Source organism: Podarcis gaigeae, assembly GCF_964106915.1.
Source record: "Podarcis gaigeae genome assembly, chromosome: 2".
NCBI classification, from domain to species: domain Eukaryota; kingdom Metazoa; phylum Chordata; class Lepidosauria; order Squamata; family Lacertidae; genus Podarcis; species Podarcis gaigeae.
In genome coordinates, this window is record NC_139679.1 from 116,457,313 (window position 1) to 116,472,350 (window position 15,038).

General features: G+C 46.0%; 1 protein-coding gene across 1 annotated transcript in view; it reads left to right on the forward strand.

The window, feature by feature from the left end:
- The window catches only part of LOC310835818 (uncharacterized protein), a 28,509-nt gene extending 21,197 nt beyond the window's left edge, over positions 1-7,312 (forward strand). The window contains exons 5-7 of the mRNA XM_083720800.1: positions 2,896-3,398; positions 4,212-4,338; positions 5,365-7,312. Coding sequence (XP_083576926.1) covers positions 2,896-3,398; positions 4,212-4,338; positions 5,365-6,875 — 2,141 coding nt within the window. The 3' untranslated portion in view covers positions 6,876-7,312. The remainder of the gene's footprint in view (positions 1-2,895; positions 3,399-4,211; positions 4,339-5,364) is intronic.
- Positions 7,313-15,038: the final 7,726 nt, after the last annotated feature.

Genomic DNA, 15,038 nt, shown 5'->3' on the forward strand with positions numbered 1-15,038 from the left:
TGAGCTGATTATTTTTAAGATTTTTTGGGGGAAAGCCAGATTCAGCTGACCCTGAACAATAGCAGAAGGCAGTACGATAAGAGTTCCCACAAGCTCATTGAGGTCCCCTCCCCAGAACGGTTAGAGGGGCTGGAGAACCCCCAGAACAATGGGGTGGGGAGAAGAGGGGGGATCGCTCAGTGTAGCAAAGCAGAAATGCGTAGAATTGTAGAATTGGAAGGGACCCCAAGGATCATCCAGTCCAACCCCTTGCAATGCTGGAATCGCAACTAAAGCATCCACAACCTCCAGACGGAGACCCGTCCACTGTAAACATCTCTTGCAGGCCACCTTGGGAGCCAGGGTGGCTGAACTAGCTGGAATCTTGTGCTCTAATTCTGCAAGGCTCTTCTTTATGTTTTTGCATATTTTCCAGGCGGTTAGCCATCTCTCTCCAACTGAAATAAAATATGGGCGGGGGCGGGGGGAGGTAAGCCTGCCCCACATAATCACATGATGCAACACACACAAAACGTTTGAAAGGCAAAGCCTATCAACTTGGGGGGGAGGGCAGCCATGTCAAATATTTTATTGGTGAAGGGACTTCGGTCCCTAGGAGTTGGCTCCTCTCTCTCTCTCTCTCTCTCTCTCTCTCTCTCTCTCAGAGGGACTCATGGGGTTAAACGCACAGAGCCCTGGCGCTTAGAGCGTCCACTGAAGCCGAGGAAGGGGGAGGTGTGGCAAGAGAAGCCACCTTCCTGCCCCCTCCCCTTTCTCTGAGAAACGTGGAGGAGTTTGGGAGGCTGCAGCAGAGGGGCTCAGGGTGCCTTGCAAGGGCTGCTGGGAGCAGGTGAGTCGAAGCCGAATGGATGCCTGGGTGCAGGAACAGCAGGAGGGAGGGGATAGAGCACAGCTGCAAGGTGGGGGGGGGGAGAGCCCAAAACCCGTGGCTGCAGAGAGAGAGAGAGAGAGAGGCACCCTCCAGATCAAAAGGGTGCAAATGTTGCTGTGCATATAGATGCAACCAGCCCCCTTTATTGCTCCTTCCCTCACTCTAAACCAGTGTTTCCCAACCTTGTGCCTCCAGATGTTTTTGGCCTACAACTCCCATCATCCCTGACCACTGGTCTTGCTAGCTAGGGATGATGGGAGTTGTAGGCCAAAAACATCTGGAGGCACAAGGTTGGGGGTCAGCAACCTTTTTCAGCCGTGGGCCGGTCCAGTGTCCCTCAGACCATGTGGTGGGCTAGACTATATATTTTTTGGGGGGCGGGGAATGAACGAATTCCTCTGCCCCACAAATAACCCAGAGATGCATTTTAAATAAAAGGACACGTTCTACTCATGTAAAAACACGCTGATTCCTGGACCGTCCGCGGGCCGGATTGAGAAACTGATTGGCCTGCATCTGGCCCTGGGCCTTAGGTTGCCTGCCCCTGCTCTAAGCAGCCCAATCAAGGCCATGGGCAAACTTGTTTCTAGGTTAACGTCAAGGTGCTGGTTCTTTCCTTCAAAGCCCCACTTGCCCTAGATCTCTGGAGGGGAACCCGGTTCCCTCCAGATTTTCCATTGCCTGGTACCCAAAGCAGCTGGAGCCCACCCACATCTGGAGTATGCGCCAGGTCCACCAAGGCTGGTGTCACCAGAGAATAATTGTAGAGTTGGAAGGGACCCTCAAGGGTCATGCAATCCAACCCCCTACCAAGACCCCATAGCATATTTCTTCTGAGGGAAGCTGCCTCCGCTTCCAGCAAATAGATTGCCCTTGGTGAAATCAGGCACAGAACGCTCTGTGGAGCTGCCCAGAACCTGTGGGATTCATTGCCACATGACAGTCTGTTGGAGCAAGAACAGCAGGACGTCATGTGGCACCTTAAAAGGTGGCCAAATTTACCCCAGGCATTTGTTGATTTGTTTAAGGCACAATGAGTTGCTTTGCTGTGCTTGACAACATGAGAGTTGCCCTGCTGGATCTGACCAAACATAAAAGGCCCATCTACTCCTGCATCCAGTTCTTCATGTGGTCAACTGGGAAGCTTGTTAGGGTTGCCTCCACCCTGCCTCTGATACTGAATAGTGCTTACAATGTTCGGGGCTGTTTAGTTTAGAAAAAAGGCAAGTCATTGGCGTGAGGGATGATAGAGATTGTTCATGGTGCAGAGAAAGCAAACAGGCATATATTTTTCTCCCTCATAATAGTAGAATTTGGGGCCTTCTAATGTAGCCGAAGGTCGGAAGATTCAGGACAGGCAAACCCCGCTTAGTGCTATTGAATTCCACTCTCAGCATTTTACAAAAGCTCTAATAGTTATATTGTCCTTTTAATTATCTACTCATTATTTATTGCTGCACTGTGCAAATATTTGTTGACTGTAAGAACCTGCCCTAACATATTTTCCATGCTACTTTTATAGCTTTATGATAGATTTAGATCACTATTGCATTGCATATAAATATCAGTGTTTGTATAGAATAAAACAATAATTTAAAAATTGCATTGTGCACTCATTAAAGCTCCTTTTTTCTTTTTGCACCTTTGTTATCACTGAAGAAGCAGTATCAAAGTGCAGTACCAATAAGAGAAGATTACACACACACACACACACACACACACACACACACACACACAATAAAAACAGGCATGGCAAATTCCAAAAATAATTGTTCATGTTACTGACTTACAGCCCCCAACAAAAGTATATAGCTTTGCATTTTCCTGTATTTTATTGCACCTAATACTTTATAAATATACATTTCCCCATAAAACAAATATAATGTTGCTTTCCTTCCAACAAGCTCTGTCAATTTTACCGTATATGCTATTCCTCATGTTTCGGTTATCTCATTTCCTACTGTCAGGGTACCCCCCCCCCATTGTGGCAGGTTGTTGTAAACAAGCCTCAATTTATTTTTTAGTCCTGGAAGCACAGCTAGGAATAAAGATGGAGGAAGAGGAACCTTCTGTAGCCAAATCAGAAGACATCTCAGTGGCAGAAGACGGAGACAGCCATGTTGTCCAGGTTGGGACTGTCCGTGAGTTTCTGACTGGGGAAGGCCCTCCACGAGTTAAGCAGGAGCCCGAGGAAGGGTTGCAGCAACGCTGGGAGAGTCAATGGCAGGATTTCCTAAAGACGGTAGAGTCACCCCCACAAGAGAGGAGCAGCTCCCAGCAGCCTGATTCATGGCCAGAGGATGACACAATGGAATGTCAGGTCTCCTTGAAGAGAGTTGCTGACATGCAGGGGCCAGGAGGAGAGGGTACAGCTCGAACCCATCTTGATGTGTGTGGAGAGGCCCATGAAAACCTGGACACTTGTGTGAAAGTGAAGGAAGAGATACTGGAGGAGGAAGCTGACGTGGAGGACCAACCCCAGCACTTCCATCAGTTTTGTTACCAGGATGCTGATGGGCTGCAAGAGGTATTCAGATGACTTCAGAAACTTAGGGAAGGGGGATAGCTCAGTAGAGGAGCATCTGCCTTGCATTCAGAAGGTCCCAGGTTCAATCTCTGGCATCTCCAGGTAGGGCTAGGAAAGAAACTCACCTGAAACCCTGGAGAGCCAATCAGTGTAGACATTAGTAAGCTAGATGGACCAAAGATCTGGCTCAGTACAAGGCAGCTTCCTCTGGGCTATCTGTGGATTTGGAGAAGGGTAGATGCCAAAGGGAAGATATCAGGAGCTGCTGATTCTAGAGCAGGTGCCAATGGGTGATGCCAAGGCAGCCAGGTGCTTGGGTCTGATGGCTGTCAGCTAGATGGAGTGGTAGTGAGAAGCAGTGTGGCCTGCTGTGCTTTCAAGAGCCAAGAGCGATTTACTCTGTGGAAATCGGCAGCTGCAACTTCCTTGGTTTCATGTCATGGAAATGAACCTTCTGTTAATTGCATAAAGGCACAGGGGCTGTTTGAACCTTGACAGAGCCCCAAACTGGCAAATACCTGGCTCAGACAGGCAGGTTGTCTATCTGGAGAGCTGTGATGCATCCCTGGCCATCCTGTTGCCCTAGGAAAGATAGACCTGCAAACAACTTGGATATACCTACATGGAGACATTTCCTGCCTTCACAATTTTAGACAGGGGTTGGGGGAATTGAGGCTCTTTATCTTTACTTCTGTTGAGCTGGCTAGCTTGGCAAGGGGGAGCTAAATGTAGAGGGAGTGGAAAGCAGACCAAAGCATTAATCCTTGCAAGCATTTTGTTGTGCCTTAACCATGTCTCCATTTTCTGTTTCAGACGCCAGGGGCCCTTGATGCTGTGACTGTAAAATCCCCGAAATCGGAGGAAGATCCATTGGACATTGTAAAGTTGCAGCTCCCCCTGGAGGTCAAGCAAGAGTATGACTGGGAGGCAAGCTCAGCAGGTAAGGATTTGAACCAGGGGTGGCTCACTTCTGGTCCTCATGGTGGGATGCTGAATTCTGTGATGGCCACCTCCCAGCCAGACACATTCAGTGCCACCAGGGGAAGCAACAACTCACTGCAACAGAGTGTATCCCTGTCTTGCACCCTCTCTTTCCCTGCTTAAAGAACTCACTGCAACCAGATAAAGGGGGAAATGATATATACCAGGCTGTCCTTTATCAACCAGCCTAAATACCTCCCTGGGATCTTCTTGAAGCCTCTGTAGATAGTGCAAGATGTTATATGCCAGCAGCGGTTTGCAAACTATAATGACGATGATCTCAATTCTCCAACAATAGGAATAGTCTTCTCTGGCCATCACTCATAGCTGAGTAAGATTGTCTTCCATGAACACGGTCTTGAGTCCATAAGTGACTGTGGAGGCCAATTCTGGTTCCACACATCCTTTCTGGGTGGGAGTTGATCACGGTGAGGGTTTGCCAAATGTTCCTTCATCTTAACACGTTTCTCAGCAGTAATCGTAATATAATTGATAATCTCAGTTCTTCAGGTACTGATTATTTAGGTAGCCCAAATGGCACCATCCACACACAAGGGGAAAGTGTCTGTGAACTTGGGGGAGCCTGAAGATTTGAAGAAGTATTGGTGGTGGGGGAATCTAAATGTGAAGATAGCTCAGTTGGTTAGACCGTGGTGCTGATAATGCCAAGGCTGCAAGTTCAATCCCCATTTGGGAGAGTAGCATATTCCTGTATTGCAGGGGGTTGGACTAGATGATCCTTAGGGTCCCTTCCAACTCTACAATTTGATGATAATATGTGTGTGTGGTGTGGGGAATTCCAAAACCGCCTAATGAGGACTGAGCCATGGTCATGGAAAGTTTATTGATTGTGCGGGGTGGGGGGGGTGGATCGGGGTGACTAGAATCCTGAAAGGGAGTACTCTGTGTTGATACATTATGTTGCAGGATTTATGAGTTCTTACAATACTTACAAAATAAATAAGCGGGTCTCTGTTTGTTTCAGAATATGATGGTCAGGTACTGAAGAACGAGGAAGAGACCTTTGAGCCGGAAAAACCTGGGAACATGGATGCCTGTGGCACACGGTTGGAAAGAGCTGAAGGAATGTTTTTCTGGGGGCCTGGGATGGACGAAAAGTCTGGAAGTCAACAGGGGGTAGACTGGCACTTGGGGAAGAGCGTAAAGCAAGGCTTCCTGTATGGGGAAGGGGGCCAAAACTTTTATGAAACGACCTTCCCATTTAGGAAAAAGCCGAGTTCCAACAGTGGACAGCAATGTCACCTGGACATTGATCTGCCTGAGGGTCAGCAAATACGAGCAAAAGATAAACTGCATAAATACACGCTTTGTGGAAAAATCTCTAACAGCAGCAAAGCATCCCTGCTTCCCCACGAGAGGACTCCTGCCGGAGGGAAAGCGTACATCTGCTCCGAGTGCGGGAAAAGCTTCAGCTGGAGAACAAACCTTGTTAAACACAAGAGAATCCACACGGGGGAGAAACCGTACAAATGCCCGAGTTGTGGCAAAAGCTTCAATGCAAAATCCACCCTGATCAAACACGAGCGTTCGCACACGGGGGAGAAGCCGTACGAGTGCACAGAGTGCGGAAAAGCCTTCGGCGAAAAGGGGATACTTGTTAAGCACCTGAGAATCCACACGGGAGAAAAGCCCCACAAATGTTCAGACTGCGGCAAGAGCTTTATCGAGAGGGGCGCCCTCATTAAACACGAGAGGACCCACACGGGAGAGAAGCCCTACGAATGTCCTGACTGCGGGAAAACCTTCCGGATCAGCTGCCACCTTAAACTCCACAAGAGGACGCACACCGGTGAGAAGCCGCACAAGTGCTCCGATTGCGGCAAAGGCTTCAGCGAGAGAGCCTCTCTGGTGAAACACGAGAGGACCCACACGGGAGAGAAGCCGTACGAGTGCTCCGAGTGCGGGAAAAGCTTCCGGATCAGCTTCCAGCTCGTGATTCACAAAAGGACCCACACGGGCGAGAAACCGCATGAGTGCTCCGACTGCGGCAACAGCTTCAGGGAGATCGCCTCCCTTATCAAACACAAGAGAACGCACACGGGAGAGAAGCCTTACGAGTGCACCGAGTGCGGGAAGAGCTTCAGGACCAGCTTCCAGCTGAAGACCCATAGAAGGACACACACCGGAGAGAAGCCGTATCACTGCCTGGACTGCGGGCAAAGCTTCAGCCAGAGATCGCGCCTCGTCATACACCAGAGGACCCACACCGGGGAGAGACCGTACGGCTGCTCCGAGTGCGGGAAGAGCTTTGTCTCCAGCTCTCACCTTCGGAAACACACCATCGTGCACACGGGAGAGAAGCCCCACCAATGCTCGTACTGTGAAAAAAGCTTCAGTAAGAAATCCAACCTTGTTGTGCACGAGAGGATCCACACGGGAGAAAAGCCATACGAGTGCTTGGTGTGCGAGAAAAGGTTTTGTAGCTCCTCTGTTTTTCATAGGCACATGAAAATCCACCCGGGAGAGGCATCCTAGGGATATTCACGTCCTAGGGAAGAGTTTGGCTTACGATCCAGAGAACTGAGGGGAACATAATGTAATGTCACTGGAATGGGGTGGCAATGGGAAGGGAAACGTGTTTCAGGAACTGTCTAAATAGCCACCCATGGGTTTGTTGTTGTTGTTGGTCTCTGCCTGTCTTGGAACCGTGGCCATAGCTCAGTGGTAGAGTATGTCTTGCAAGCAGAGGAACCAAGGTTCATTCTCTGGTATTTCCAGGTAGTTCTGGAAATCTGTCTGAATCCCTGGTAAGCTGCTGCCAGTCAATGTGGACATTACTAAGTTAGATGGGCCAATGGTGAGTGATTAGTGCAATAATACAGCTTCCTATGTACATGATGCATTCTCTCTCCCCCCCCCCCCCGCTATGGAATAAATGTATGTTTTGAGGATGATGGCACGTGAACAGCCAACATCGCCTTACACAGAGTCTCAGTGTTTGCAGTTGCTCATTGTGTGCCAGTGTGGTGTAGTGGTTAAGAGCGGTAGACTCGTAATCTGGTGAACTGGGTTCTCGTCTCCACTCCTCCACAAGCAGCTTCTGGGTGACCTTGGGCTAGTCACACTTCTCTGAAGTCTCTCAGCCCCACTCACCTCACAGAGTGTTTGTTGTGGGGGAGGAAGGGAAAGGAGAATGTGAGCCGCTTTGAGACTCCTTCGGGTGGTGATAAAGCGGGATATCAAATCCAAACTCTTCTTCTCATTGGCTCTGGGTCTGTATTCTAACAGGTGTAGAGTGATTTAGATGGGAGAGGAGAACATTTTGAATTTCTGCAGTGGTATCCTTGAAGACCTACAGCCGTTCTGAACTCCCTACATAATACCAGTCACTCCTCCCAGTCTGTGGTCAACAGTTATTTTAAACCTTTACCTGTTCAGATGTAACTGCTGGGGGCTTTTCATGTTGGCTGGGAGTAATGGTGTAGAATTGGAAATTACAGTACAGAAAACATCCTTGGAACTCCATTGGAGCCTTCATTAAGTTGGTGCCATCCAGCTGGGCTGACTGGGGCTGATGAGTTGTAATCCAAAATATCTGGCACCAGGTTGAAAAAGGATGCTGTTCTGGATACAGTGGTACCTCGGAAGTCAAACAGAATCCATTCCGGGATTCCGTTCAACTTCCAAAACGTTTGGAAACCAAGGCACGGCTTCTGATTGGCTGCAGGAAGTTCCTGCAGCCAGTCAGAAGCCGTGGAAGCCACGCTGGATGTTTGGGTTCCAAAGAATGTTCGCAAACCGGAACACTCACTTCTGGATTTGTGGCATTTGGGAGCCAAAATGTTCAAGTCGCAAGGCGTTTGTCAACCAAGGTACAGCTGTGTTTTGGCAAAACGTATAGAAACAGGACCTTTGAAAGAACATCTTCAGAAGTCTTTGTTTGATGGGAAAAGTTGAGCTCCATACACAACATATATTTAAAGCACATAATTCCCCCCAAATATTCCAGCATACCCTCATAGAGCTACAATTCCCAGCACCCTTGACAAACTATAGTTCCCAGGATTCTTTTATGGGGGGGTCAGGCTCTTTAAATGCATGGTTGTGTATGCAGTTTTAAAGTATACAGTTCCTGCATCTGTGACTCTGCATCTTCCTCATAAATATGGCTTTTGTCTCTAAGGCATCTCCCATGACTCTCTGTTGGTCTTCATATACGTAAATCTACTTCTTCTGCAGGACTGGTGACCAAAGCTTTGGAACTGGCTTCAAAATGAGCACCAGTCATCTTAAAAAATTTTTTTTTCAATCCTGTCCATGATCATATATAGTCACTGGAATAATTCCGTTCCAACGCAGAGGGAAATAAGGTATTTTTATTAGAGTTTGGGATCTATATTGCCGCAGAACGCAGAAATAAATACTTGGGTAATGCTGTTGGTTCAAAGAACAGAGAAACATAAGATTTAATACTCCTTGCAAACAAAGCCATTCTGAGTACAAGCTTACATGTGTCCATCATGGTTAACGAAAGGAAGATCAAACACTAACTGATTGAAGAAGAATGAAGGAAAGCCTGGGAAAATAACACTCTACAGGGAGTGACCTAAGGAAGAATCAGTGAGAGAAGAACAGGCTGCCTCGCTGCCACCTCAATGGTTCAGATAACTTATTGCAAGTGTCATTGCTTTACTCTCAACCATCTTAGGCAACATATAAAAATGTTACATTAATACAAAATTACTAATATATATATATAAATCAATATTCATTCATTTTCCTTCTGACACCTTGCCTCTCCGCCTATAGGTCCTCACCCAGAGTCCAAAGAAATTCTACACTATTTGCATATTTTAGGCTGCTTTTATCCTTGTTTGTAGTGTTCAGATTTTGTAAGGTGCTTTTGAGTTTCATTTTTTGAAAAAAAGGAACAAATACTTATTATTATTATTATTATTATTATTATTATTATTAAATAATGGAGCTCAGTGTTGTCTGCTCTTAACTGGCAGCAGTTCTCCAGGGTTCCAAACTCCTAGCCTTACCTGGAGATAATCATCATTATCTTCATTTATTTGTATGCTGCCTTCCCATTTTTAAGCCATGCTCAAGGTGGCTTGCATTACCAAAGAATTTACATTAAAAAAAACACATAATAAACTTTTGTGAAGGAAAAGATCTCTTAAAAAAAAAAATATTCATTTTCCAAACAAATTTTATACAATCAACAAATTATTTTGCACTCATTCTTCGATTTTTGACTTCCCTCAGTTTCTCTGTCAATCTTTCATAAAATTTCTATTTATTGACGCATTTCTAAACGTGAAGGAAAACATCTCAGTAAGTGTGGCATTCATACGGAGCCCCCAGTCGTCTCACGGGCTATTGACCCGTACACCACTAATCTGCTGCCACCAACCAGGTCCTCCCCGGTAAATCACTTAGACTCAGTCAGGTTCTTAAGTTAACAAAGAAGAGTGTAGTTTAGTGCAAACACAAATAAACTTTAACTGCATTCAAAACGTTGTTACTGTTTACCTTCTTAGTCTTATTTTATCCTGTCTCTAACTCTTCTACCTCCCCTCACATAAGAACCAACTGCACTAACTGTCTCTATTTCCAACTGTCTGTCAACTGCTTTCCCAACTGCCTTTCCTAACCAACCAACCAACCAACCCAAACCTCTGGCTAAGCCCTTTTAAAAACAGGTAGGCTCAGTCTCTGGCTTTTCTATTGGTCTACCTATTAACTCTTTCTCTCCCCCTGTACAGACATTTTAAAAAGAACGGGCAAACGCCACAATAAGCATCAAGGCTGGCCTAAGACATTTCGGCACTTAAGTCAAACCCCAACATGGGGCACCCCCCTTCCCCACCAGGGTGGGTGAAGATCGATATCAGGGACAAAGGTGGGGGGTGGGGAGAAAGATCAACATCAGGATCTGCTGATTATGTTACATATTTCATATTGTATTGTTTTAATATGTATTCATGATGGGGTTTCTGCCTTTCTACAAAACCTTTTTTCCACTCAGAAGGTGGGATAAAAATATGTAAATAAACGAATACCAGTAATTATGAAAGGTCATGGTGGTTTTATCTAAGGTTTCATTTCTATTCCACCTTCCCTTCAAATTTTATTTATGCATTAAATTTGCATGCCGTCCTTTATCTCAGGGTGGTTCACAGCATAAAAATACAAGAACACAAAATGCAAAATAAAAAGAAGGACCGAACAAATGGATAACCCTCCTCGACCCCACTCCAAAGAACTGGAGGTGGTGAGTGCAATTCAGTGTACAGCTACAGAGATTGCTCTGTCAGTGTAAGAATTTCTGCTTCCCCTACGGAACAATATCACTTCTCCCCCTCCCGAACCCTGATCTGGGGGCTCTCTTAACACCCCAGGGTGTATTTGGGGGAGATGGGATAGGGTGGTTTTCCAGTAGCACAGAGCTTTCCAAACTTCATGTTGGCGACACACTTTTTAGACACATGTCGTTTCGCAGCAACACGGCAGCAATTCAGTTTTACAGTGGTACCTCGGGTTACATACGCTTCAGGTTACAAACTCCACTAACCCAGAAATATTACCTCGGGTTAAGAACTTTGCTTCAGGATGAGAACAGAAATCGTGCAGCAGTGGCAACAGGAGGCCCCATTAGCTAAAGTGGTGCTTCAGGTTAATAACAGTTTCATGTTAAGTACAGACCTCCAGAACGAATTAAGTTCTTAACCTGAGGTACCACTGTACTGGCAAACCAGAGGTTAAACTAACCCCTTTCCAGCCGACACAGTTTGGAAAGCTCTGCACTAGCAGAATGGGGTCATTGAATTCAGCCCAGTGTATATGTTTTGGTTTGCCTCTTCTCCCTGCACTTCATCGTTTTATCCTCACAACAACTCGTGTGAGTTGGGTTAGCTGAGGAAGTATGAGTGGCCCAAGTCAAGCTGTGAACTTCCTGACTGAGTGGGGGTGAGGACCCTGGCCTCTGACAGGTCCTCGTCTGGCTCCTTCTGTCATGACTAAAGTCTGAGGGCGGAAACTGGAAAGTGCTGGAAGATTCTAGAAGATTCATTTCTAATGCAAATATTGTTTTGAGTATCTCAAGGCCACGCTGTTCCAGACAGTAAAACAAGGGACTATGACATCCCTGTCACGATCCCCTCCCCTGTTACACCTGTGTAACATGTTTCAAAATGCAATGAGTAGTACTGAAGGAAGCGCTGTTGTCATTCTGCTGCCACACCAGGATTTCCATTTCCTCTCCCCCAATCTGTTCCGGAAGGCCCCACCCTCAGGTAGGATAGGGTCTTAGGGCAGCCCTGGTCCCAACATCATCATGAGACACCCTTGCCATACGCCCTCTGTCAGTGGCAGCAGGGGCACCCACGGGTTTTCCAATGGGGAGCAAAGTTAAAAGTTTCAAAGGAAGGAGCAAGCGAGTTTCTCTTACACCAGAATTGATAAAAATGGAGCCCATTGCTTTGACTTCATGTCTCAGCTTGTACAAATGCAACTGACTCTTTTTTAAAAAAGGAAAGTGGGAATCTGGGGGTTATAGTTCATCTAGGGGAGCAACGGTTCTCCCTGCTTCAGCGATATTTTATTGCTGTTTTGCAGTACTTTAAAACAATTTCCTTGCATTAGTGCTATTTGCTGCTGTGAGCATGATTCTGAGGAAAAATATCCTACAAAAATAACAGGTATGTTTCTGCCCGGTTTCGAACCGGGGACCTTTCGCGTGTGAGGCGAACGTGATAACCACTACACTACAGAAACTGTGCCCTCCTCTGTGTCTTTGCTTCTTCCCCCAGCTGAAAACACGGCTTATTGTGCAATTTCCCCAAGCTTGAGTGTAAGATGTCACCTCAGTAAGATCTTCACCTCCCCGGAGATAGATAGGGAACAAAAAAACTTCACTTGCTAGGCCAGGCAGAAAACTCTGTGGAGGCCCAGTCCCTCTGCAAATGCCTTTTCAACATAAACAGCTCCTGTCTGGCAAACAGATTCCCGTACAGATAATTGATTTAAGGAACTAAGGAAAAACTTGTCTATTTAAAAAGCCGTTTGGTTAAATATATTTCCTAGTTTGAGGTCCACACCACTTGTGCTGTGTCTAGAAAGCACAGGCCTGAGTAGTTTTCCCTTTGCCCCACTCTGTTCCAAGGGCAATAGCTTGGAACAAATGTCAATCTGAGGAAAACCGGAATTGCCATTCCCTCCGACTGAGTGCTAAAGAGCGGGTTTTCCTGGGGGGGAAGCTGAGGCACAAAAGGAAGTGTGGATAATCCCTCAACTGAAAATGTTGAGGTTCTTGACTGAAGCCCTTATGTTTTGTTTTTATTGTATTGCTGTGGTAATATGGTAGAAATATGGTCATAGGAAGAAAGGGACATACATATTTTAGTGTATTTTTGGTTTCTATGGAAGCCGCCCAGAGTGGCTGGGGAAACCCAGCCAGATGGGCGGGTACAAATAATAAATTATTATTATTATTATTATTATTATTATTATTCCTCCTAGTTTCTGACTGCGGACCTTGCACATGTGAGGCGAATGTCTCTTTTGAGAAGAAATACAGATTGAAATGGAATAAACAAATAAAAGGCAGGGGAAGGATTGCACCAGCCGGGACTCGAACCCAGGTCACAAGGTTGGGAACCTTGTATGATGCCTCTACACCACTGATGCAGCTAGCAAATATTTGCTTTCTACTCAGAGAAGGAGGCCTACAGGAAAGTGTCAGGCAGTTTCCCAGATCTTCTCTCACACAATAGAAACGTGTAAATTTTGCCCTCAGATTCTTGCTGTGCATCCCTTCTTGCCTGCTTGTATTTCTTTTGCCAAAGTTTGTTTCCCTTTTTGTTCCCTTCAATTGGGCCAGGCTTCCATTTTCTGTAAGAAGCCTCCTTGACCCTAAGAGCTTCCTTGACTCTGCTCATCAACCACACTGGCATCCCCTAGGACCTGGCAGTACCTTTTCTGATTTGGGGTACACATTCCAGCCGAGTTTTTTTATTATTGCAATTTTGAACAGCCCCCAAGGATTTTGGAGCGATGTGTCCCTCTCGACCTTCCCTTTACAAATACTTTCATTTATGAGAAGCTGAAATGGAGTAATGAAATTTGGAGTCTCACATGGTGGCATGAAGAAAACCCTGGTGGTCTAGTTTTCAGGACTTGGCGCTCTAACAGTGTTGATTTCTGGCTTGCTCTCTCCTGGAAGTGAAGCTCTTGCAGCAGCACTGCCTTGTAGCCATGCTTGGGCTGGGTTTCTACAGAAATGTGCCCAGGCATATTTCTATGTAGCCTTCTTAGTGCAGTAGGCAGCGCATCAGTCTCATAATCTGAAGGTCCTGAGTTTGAGCCTCAGAGAAGGCAGCTTGCAGTTCTCTTTTTTTTTTTTTTTTTGTATTTTGCAAAGGGTGTGTAGTCCTCTGCTCCCTGAGCAAAAGGTTCAGCGGGAGGCTCTGGGTGTCAGTCTTGTGAATGTAGGGACAGGATTGTTGCTTCAGGTGTGAGTGAAGGCTAAGGTAAGCCCCTGTGCTTGAGCAGAGCAAATTACACTTTGAAAAAAGAATAAGGCTCATCAGCTGAAGGAAGGGAGGGATGAGAAGCACCTTCACCATCTGTCCCTGATGGTCTAGTGGTCAGGATTTGGCGCTTTCACCGCCACGGCCCGGGTTCGATTCCCGGTCAGGGAATCTTTTTGCCAGGGAGAAGGAGCAATGGCTTTGCTGTGGTTCGTGTTCTATAGGTCACATTGAGGGATTCAGAAATAAATTTGGTTAAAGGAGGCCTCTATCTTGCCATTCTTCCTGGTGGTCTAGTGGTTAGGATTTGGTGCCCTCACTGCCAAGACCAGGGCTTGATTCTCATTCAGAGGATGCTATATTTTCTCTATTTTGAGGCTTTTTTATTAGTTGTTTTACACAGAGAAATAACGCCGCTCAACATCCCCCCTCCATTACCTCCCTCACATACCTTCCACAATCAATTATCAGTTGCAAATGGACCCCTGTTCCATCACAAGAATACAACCATCTCAGCAATCTTCTACTGTAAAAGGTTAAAGGTGTGCCTATTTAGTATATATTGAGGCTCTAATTATCACTGACTGATGAAAATAGGGGCATCATAAGGAAATGTGGGACATTCCGGGATAGAAGAGATAGATCTTTCCCCCCCAAAAGTGTGGTTTTTTTTTTAAAAAAAATTATTTTTTTAAAAAACTTCTTACAATAGTCTCTGTCATGTTTCAACAAAACACACAGGAACACTAATAAAGGAGGGCAGGAGGTTAAAAAATAAATGAGAATGAATAGATGTCCATGATCAGCCTCAGATAGCATGGCCAATGCGTCAGGAACGATGGAAGTTTGAGCCCCAAAACATCTGGAGGGCCACCGGCCTCCTTCCCCTGGTATAGAAGCTAAAGAAAAAGTAAATTAGGGGCACAGAGTAAATATTGTCCTTTACCTTTCTGACTCATCTCAAAAACTTAAAACCAGTAAGTGCTGGGTTCCATCTTGGGTTAATACCATTAGTGGAACGCTCATTAAAATCTCCACTCCAGTGTGACCTCAGATAGTAATGCAGATTTTAATGCTATAGACATTTTTTTGGATGGGTATTTTTGCATAATTCCAGGAGTGGAGGAACCTGTGGTCCAGTGTTGTTGGACTCCAACTCCCA